This window comes from Marmota marmota, unplaced genomic scaffold, assembly GCF_001458135.2.
Source record: "Marmota marmota marmota unplaced genomic scaffold, marMar, whole genome shotgun sequence".
Classification (NCBI taxonomy): Eukaryota; Metazoa; Chordata; class Mammalia; order Rodentia; family Sciuridae; genus Marmota; species Marmota marmota.
The window spans coordinates 144,603-152,799 of record NW_026006885.1 but is presented as its reverse complement, the minus strand read 5'-3'; the positions used below and the strand labels follow the sequence as shown (position 1 = coordinate 152,799).

The following is an 8,197-nucleotide window of genomic DNA, read 5'->3' as shown; positions in this document are numbered from 1 at the left end:
CAGGAGGCTGAAGGAGCCGACGGGCTCGGACTTCGCTCTTGCAGCCCTGGAAGACGTTCCACGGGCGTCCGGAGTCCGATTTTCAAGGACTCATCTGTTAGGATCCACGACCAGAGTCGGACTTTTTGGGGCTCCGCCCCTGTCCGAGGGGTACGTGATCCATCTGGGAGACGGGGAATCCGGAACCCCAACTAAGTCTCCATCTGAACTTTTGCTTTCGGTTTTGCGCCGAAGCCGCGCCGCGCGTCTCTTCTGTGTTTGTGTCGGTTTGCTATTCGTCGGTTTTGTCCTTAGTGTTACTTGGTACCAAACTATGGGGCAGTCTATAACAACCCCCTTAAGTCTTACGTTACAGCATTGGAAAGATGTCCAGAGCACGGCGAACAACCAATCCGTGGACATCCATAAAAAGAGATGGATCGCCTTTTGTTCTTCCGAGTGGCCGGCGCTTTATGCGGACTGGCCCCAAGACGGGACCTTTAACTTAGACATTATCTTACAGGTGAAGGCAAAAGTGATGAACCCAGGATCTCACGGTCATCCTGATCAGGTCCCTTACATCATAACCTGGGAAGCCCTGGCCAAAGACCCCCTTCCATGGGTCAGACCTTTTGTTTCCCCGAAATCATCCCCTTTGCCTCTCTCACTCCCCACCGCTCCTCAGCCCCCGTCAGTTCCGGCACTTCCGCCTCCCCTTACCCCCGTACAAACCCCTCCCAGGTCCTCCCTCTACCCAACCCTTACTAAGACTTTACAGGAAACCAAGAAAAATGAACAGCCACCAAGAATGCCCCCAGTCTTGCCACCGGAGGAAGAACTATTGATGGATCTTCTCGCAGAGAACCCTCCCCCATACCAAAGCCCTACGTCAGCCTCCGGGCCAACTTCACAGCGAGAAACTGGCCCACCAGCCCCTTTGATAGAGCCCGCATCCTCTCCGATAGCCGGACGGCTGAGAGGACGCCGGGAACAGCCAGACTCTACCTCCCAAGCACTCCCCCTCCGTGCGGGACCAAATGACCAACTACAATATTGGCCCTTCTCAGCTTCTGATCTATATAACTGGAAGAACAATAACCCTCCTTTCTCTAGAGACCCCTCTATCTTAACCTCTCTCATTGAGTCTATCCTAGTTACTCATCAGCCCACTTGGGATGACTGTCAACAGCTTCTCCAGGCTTTGTTGACTACCGAGGAAAAGCAACGGGTCATCCTAGAAGCCCGCAAAAATGTTCCGGGAGAGAATGGCCGTCCCACCCAGTTGCCTAATGAGATTGATGCTGCATTTCCCCTCGAGCGTCCCAACTGGGATCATACCACGGCGGAAGGTAGGAATCACTTACGTCTCTATCGCCAGTTGCTTGTAGCGGGTCTCCATGGGGCCGCAAGACGCCCAACAAATTTGGCCCAGGTGAAACAGGTAATACAGAAATTCGAGGAAACTCCTTCTGCCTTTCTGGAACGACTTAAGGAGGCTTACCGTATGTACACTCCTTATGATCCTGAAGATCCAGGACAGGCTACTAATCTGGCCATGTCCTTTATTTGGCAGTCGGCTCCAGATATCAGAAAAAAATTAGAAAGGTTAGACAATTTAAGAGAAAGCTCAGTGCAAGACTTACTCAAGGAAGCTGAACGCATCTATAATAAGAGGGAGACAGCTGAGGAGAAGGAAGAGAGATTAAGAAAGGAAGCCGAGGAAAGGGAAAATATCAGGGATCGCAAAAGAAACAAAGAGATTAGCAAATTACTGGCCACAGTAGTGTCAAGTCAGAGACAGGATAAACAGCAACCAGGAGACAATAAAGAATGGAATCCCCGGGGCACCAAAGTAGATAAAGATCAATGTGCCTACTGTAAGGAGAAAGGTCATTGGGTAAAGGATTGCCCAAAGAGACCCAAGGGCCCCCGAAAGCCTAGGCCCCAAACCTCCCTACTAACTTTGGAAGATTAGGACGGTCAGGGCCGGGAGCCCCCCCCTGAGCCCAGGATAACCCTTGATGTTGGGGGGCAACCTGTCACCTTCCTGGTGGATACCGGAGCTCAACATTCTGTGTTAACCCATCCTGTGGGACCATTGAGCGACCGATCGGCATGGGTCCAAGGAGCCACAGGAGCCAAAAGATATCATTGGACAACGGACCGGAAGGTACAACTGGCAACCGGTAAGGTGACACATTCTTTCCTTCATGTACCAGATTGCCCCTATCCACTGCTAGGTAGAGACCTCCTCACTAAACTGAGAGCCCAGATCCACTTTCAGGACACAGGGGCCCATATTACCGGGCCTCAGGGAAAACCGCTACATGTCCTGACCCTCAATCTAGAAGATGAATACAGGCTCTTTGAGCTAGAGAAACCACAGGGAACCCACGAGGAGGACACCTTACCTTGGCTACAAAAGTTCCCACTTACTTGGGCTGAAACCGGAGGAACAGGATTAGCAGTCAGGCAGCCACCATTGATGATAACCCTAAAGGCCACTGCTACTCCTGTATCCATTAAGCAGTACCCTATGTCGCAAGAGGCCCATCAAGGCATCCGGCCTCACATAGAAAGGCTAATAGACCAAGGGATCCTAGTACCATGCAGATCCCCATGGAATACTCCCCTCCTCCCTGTCAAAAAGCCTGGTACAAGGGATTATCGACCGGTCCAGGACTTGCGGGAGGTCAACAAGCGGGTCGAGGATATTCACCCCACGGTCCCCAACCCATACAACCTGCTGAGTGGACTACCCCCATCACACACCTGGTATACAGTGATAGATCTCAAAGATGCTTTCTTCTGCCTGAGACTACACCCCGACAGCCAGCCCATCTTTGCTTTCGAATGGAAAGACCCAGAGAAGGGAATGTCCGGCCAACTGACCTGGACCCGGTTACCACAGGGATTTAAAAACAGCCCCACCCTTTTTGACGAAGCTCTCCACCGGGACTTAGCTGCCTTCAGGATTCAACATCCCACACTGATATTATTGCAATATGTAGATGACATATTGCTGGCAGCAAGGTCCGAGGAGAGCTGTAAAGAGGGAACTGCTGCTCTTTTACAGACCCTGGGGACTCTAGGGTATCGTGCCTCTGCCAAGAAGGCCCAAATCTGTCGACGACAGGTAACTTACCTGGGGTACCAAATTAGAGGGGGCCAAAGATGGCTAACTGAGGCCCGTAAGCAGACTATAACAAATATCCCAGTCCCCAGGAACTCCCGCCAGTTGCGCGAATTTCTGGGAACCGCAGGGTTCTGCCGCCTTTGGATTCCAGGATTCGCTGAGATGGCCGCACCTCTATATCCTCTCACTAAACCAGGGACTCTTTATGATTGGCAAGAAAAACATGAAAATGCTTTCAAATCAATAAAAAAGGCCCTATTAGAATCCCCGGCCCTCAGCCTTCCAGATCTGACCAAACCCTTTGAACTATTTACGGATGAAAAACAGGGCTATGCAAAAGGGGTACTAGTACAGAGACTGGGACCTTGGCGGCGTCCTGTGGCCTATTTATCTAAGAAGCTCGATCCTGTTGCCTCAGGATGGCCACCTTGTCTGCGCATGGTGGCAGCCATAGCGGTTCTCACTAAAGATGCTAACAAACTGACTCTGGGACAACCACTGACCATTCTAGCACCTCATGCGGTGGAAGCCCTAATAAAACAGCCACCGGACCGTTGGTTATCCAATGCGCGGATGACCCATTATCAAGCCATGCTCCTGGACACTGATAGAATACATTTTGGGCCTATTGTCACTCTTAATCCTGCAACCCTGCTCCCACTCCCAGGATCACCAGAACAACATGACTGTCTCCAGATCCTTGCAGAGGTATATGGGACCCGACCAGACCTCACGGACCTGCCTCTCCCAGACGCGGATTTCACCTGGTACACCGATGGCAGCAGCTTTATGAAGGACGGAGAGCGGAGAGCAGGGGCAGCAGTGACCACCGAAACGGAGGTAATTTGGGCAGAGGCCCTACCCCCAGGAACATCCGCACAGAAGGCAGAACTCCTCGCACTGACAAAGGCCTTACAAATGGCCAGAGGTAAGAAGCTCAACGTTTACACGGACAGCCGATACGCTTTTGCGACTGCCCACATACATGGGGAAATTTACCGGCGACGGGGGCTTCTAACCTCAGAAGGCAAAACCATTAAAAACAAGACTGAGATTCTAGCATTACTTAAGGCCCTGTTCTTGCCAAAGAGACTCAGCATTATTCATTGTCCAGGACACCAGAAAGGGGAGAGCCCAGAAGCCAGGGGAAATCGTATGGCTGATAAAGCAGCAAAGGATATTGCCACCGAGGTACCCCCCAGAACCCCCCGAGACCCAAGGGAAACCGAAACCTCCGCCTGCCTTTTTCATTATGCCAGAGAGGACACAGAGTTACTTAAGAAAATGGGGGCCTCTTACGACCCCACTAAAAATCATTGGATTTACCAAGGAAAACCTGTGCTGCCGGCCCAACAGACTCTTGAACTGGTAACCTTCCTACATAGATTAACCCATTTGAGTCCCCACAAAATGAAAATCCTACTGGACAGAGAACAGGATGCTTACCATCTACTCGGGAGAGACAAATTCTTACAACAGGTAATGAACTCTTGCCTCGCGTGCGCCCAAGTGAACGCGGGAAAAACCAGGTCTAACCTGGGGATCCGAATACGAGGACATCGACCTGGGATGCACTGGGAAATCGACTTCACTGAAATAAAGCCTGGACTATATGGGTACAAATACTTGTTAGTGTTGGTGGACACCTTTTCTGGCTGGGTAGAAGCCTTCCCCACACGACATGAAACTGCAAAGGTTGTGACAAAGAAACTGTTAGAAGAAATCTTTCCCAGGTATGGTATGCCCCAAATACTGGGGTCAGATAACGGACCAGCTTTTGTCTCCCAGGTAAGTCAGCAGGTGGCCAAATTGTTGGGGATAAATTGGAAATTACATTGTGCTTACCGACCCCAGAGTTCAGGACAGGTAGAGCGAATGAACAGAACTATTAAGGAGACTTTGTCTAAATTAACGCTTGCAGCTGGCACTAGAGACTGGGTGCTCCTACTGCCCTTAGCCATCTATCGGGCCAGAAATACTCCGGGCCCATCTGGCCTGACTCCATTCGAAATATTATATGGAGCTCCACCCCCAATCACCAGCTTTTACAGTCCCAGCATTGCCAACCATGTTAATAACCCCTCTTTAAAAGCTCATTTACAGGCACTTCAGATTGTCCAAAAGGAAGTCTGGAAACCGTTGGCAGTTGCATACCAGGACCAAATAAAGACACCTGTGATACCTCATCCCTTTCAGATAGGAGACTCAGTGTGGGTACGCAGACATCAGACAAAGAACTTGGAACCCCGATGGAAAGGCCCATACACCGTGCTCCTGACCACCCCAACGGCGCTAAAGGTAGACGGGATCTCATCCTGGGTCCACGCCTCGCACGTCAAAGCTGCCCACCCTGCTGGAGAAAACCAACAGTCCACCCAAGAAGACAAGCCAACGATAGCCGAGACGGACACCCCACCATGGAAGGTCCAACGCACCCCAAACCCTCTAAAGATAAGACTTGTGCGGGGGGAAACAACATCTTAATGTTATGGGTGTTAATAGGGTCTCTTAGGATGGTCACAGGACAAGATAGCCCACATCGCGCTTACAATGTGACATGGGTAATTAATAACCTTATGTCCGGAAAAATAGCTAACATCACCTCCATGGTGGGAACAGTGTCAGATGCTTTCCCTACATTATACTTTGACTTATGTGACCTAGTAGGAGACACCTGGGACCCTTCTGATCAGGAGCCTTTCCCAGGTTATGGGTGTCATAACCCCGGGGGACGCATAGGGACTCAGGGTAAGCAGTTCTATGTTTGCCCATCGCACAAACGAAAAAAAGGTTGTGGGGGACCCGCAGATGGTTTCTGTGCCAAATGGGGTTGTGAGACCACTGGAACTGTCTATTGGAACCCCTCCTCCAATTGGGACTACATTATCCTCCGACGCGGTAAGACTCCCCATGGGTCTGCCTGCTATGATTCTAGCAAAGCCAGCCGTATTGGCTCTACCCCCGGGGGCAAATGCAACCCTCTAGTTTTAACTTTTACACCAGCAGGAAAACGGGCCACCTGGGATGGGTCTCAAGCTTGGGGGTTACGGCTATACCGGTCCGGACATGACCCCATCACCATGTTCTCCTTGACTCGACACATACTAACAGTAGAGCCCCGACTCCCTCTGGGACCCAACCCTGTTTTACCAGACCAAACGGCCCCATTACTAAGACTGAAAAAACCCTTTCCAGAAAAGGGACCCCAACCCCAACCTAAGGGTCAAAACCTGACCACCCCACTTCCCCCGGATACTTCTAACTTTACTCCTAGCCTCACCCGAGCCCCACAGGAAATCTCCCATACCGCAGGGACCCCTGCTCCGGATACCCCGGTCCCCACAACTAAAATGGACCAAACCCCAAGGCCAGGTACTGGGGACCGGCTACTAAGCCTGATCCAAGGGGCATTCATAGCCCTCAACCATTCGGATCCAAATAAAACCCAAGAATGCTGGTTGTGCTTGCTCTCTCGGCCTCCATATTACGAAGGGGTCGCTATACCGGGTAACTACACTAGCTATATTACCCCTCCATGGAGTTGCACTTCTCTTCCCCAGCATCGGTTAACCTTGTCTGAAGTATCCGGACAGGGTATCTGCATAGGAAAAGTTCCCCCTACCCACCGAAGACTATGCAGCAAAACCATTCCCATTGAGACCCACGCCGGGACTCAATATTTGATAGGGCCTAACGGAACCTATTGGGCCTGCAGTACAGGGCTAACCCCATGTATCTCAACAAATGTCCTCAATACACATGCTGACTTTTGTGTACTGATAGAACTATGGCCTACCATAATTTACCACTCCCCTGAATATTTCTATAGTCATAGTCAGTCCAAAGATGTAACTAGGTCCCGCCGGGAACCAATATCTCTAACACTGGCCCTACTTCTGGGAGGACTCACTGTGGGAGGAATAACGGCGGGAATAGGAACAGGGATCTCTGCTTTACAACAAACCTCTCATTTTAAACAGCTCCAACAAGCAATGCATATGGATATCCAGGCATTAGAAGAGTCAGTCACAGCTCTCGAAAAATCCCTAACTTCCCTGTCAGAGGTAGTATTACAGAATAGAAGAGGCCTAGATATCATTTTTCTTCAGCAAGGGGGTCTCTGTGTCGCTCTTAAGGAGGAATGTTGCTTCTATGCGGATCACACAGGGGTGGTTAGAGACAGTATGGCCAAGCTCAGAGAAAGACTCAAACAAAGACAGCAGTTATTCGAATCCCAACAAGGATGGTTCGAAAGCTGGTACAACAAGTCCCCCTGGCTCAGTACTTTAGTATCCACTATTATGGGCCCACTCGTTATTCTCCTTCTAATTTTAGTGCTTGGACCATGTATCCTTAACCGACTGGTCCAATTCATCAAGGACAGGCTAACTGTCATTCAAGCCATGGTTCTAACCCAGCAATATCACCGGTTAGGGCAGAATAACCTAGATACAATTGAACTCACGAATGGAAGATTCCATTCGTAAGGCCATAAGAAAATGGGGGAATGAAAGACCCCCCCAACCCAGCTGCTTATAGCTTTAGCTTAGCAACGCCAGATGAAACAAGGCTTGAAAAATAGCTTGTCAAAGGAGGTCAGTGGGGCAACTGAGTCTGCAAGTTCAGCAGTTGGGCTTGCTCAAGGTCGTTACAAAAACAGGATGCACAGAGGCAGATATCTTGGGCTAGCTCGAGGTCGCTACGAGGACAGGATGTATAGGGGCAGACATCTGGTCAAAGAGAGAACAAAAGATACCGGAAGGGAACAGAAACTGGTCACGTCAGCAACTTTGTCTGATTTTCGAGAACTGAAAAAAAAAAAGTATAACCCCCACCTCATTTAAATCCTCCAATAGGGATCCTGTAACTATGCATCTCGCTTCTGTATCCACGCTTCTGCTTGCAAGCCCTATATAAACCCCTCAGGATAAGCCAGGGGCGCGCAAGTCACATAGAGCTTGTCGCCCCGGGTACCTGTGCACCTGAATAAACCTCTTGCTGTTTGCATCCGAACGTCGTGGTTTCGCTGGTCCTTGGGGAACGGGTCTCTTCAGACGGAAGACACTCCTGGAGGGTCTTTCA

The 8,197-nt window shown here is 50.4% G+C and overlaps 1 protein-coding gene across 1 annotated transcript; it reads left to right on the top strand.

Moving 5' to 3' along the window:
* The first annotated feature begins 6 nt into the window (after positions 1–6).
* LOC125614777 lies at positions 7–8,128 on the top strand. The gene is given in 1 exon segment (XM_048797671.1): positions 7–8,128. A coding segment is annotated over 1 exon segment (5,286 nt). The 5' UTR covers positions 7–313; the 3' UTR covers positions 5,600–8,128.
* Positions 8,129–8,197: the final 69 nt, after the last annotated feature.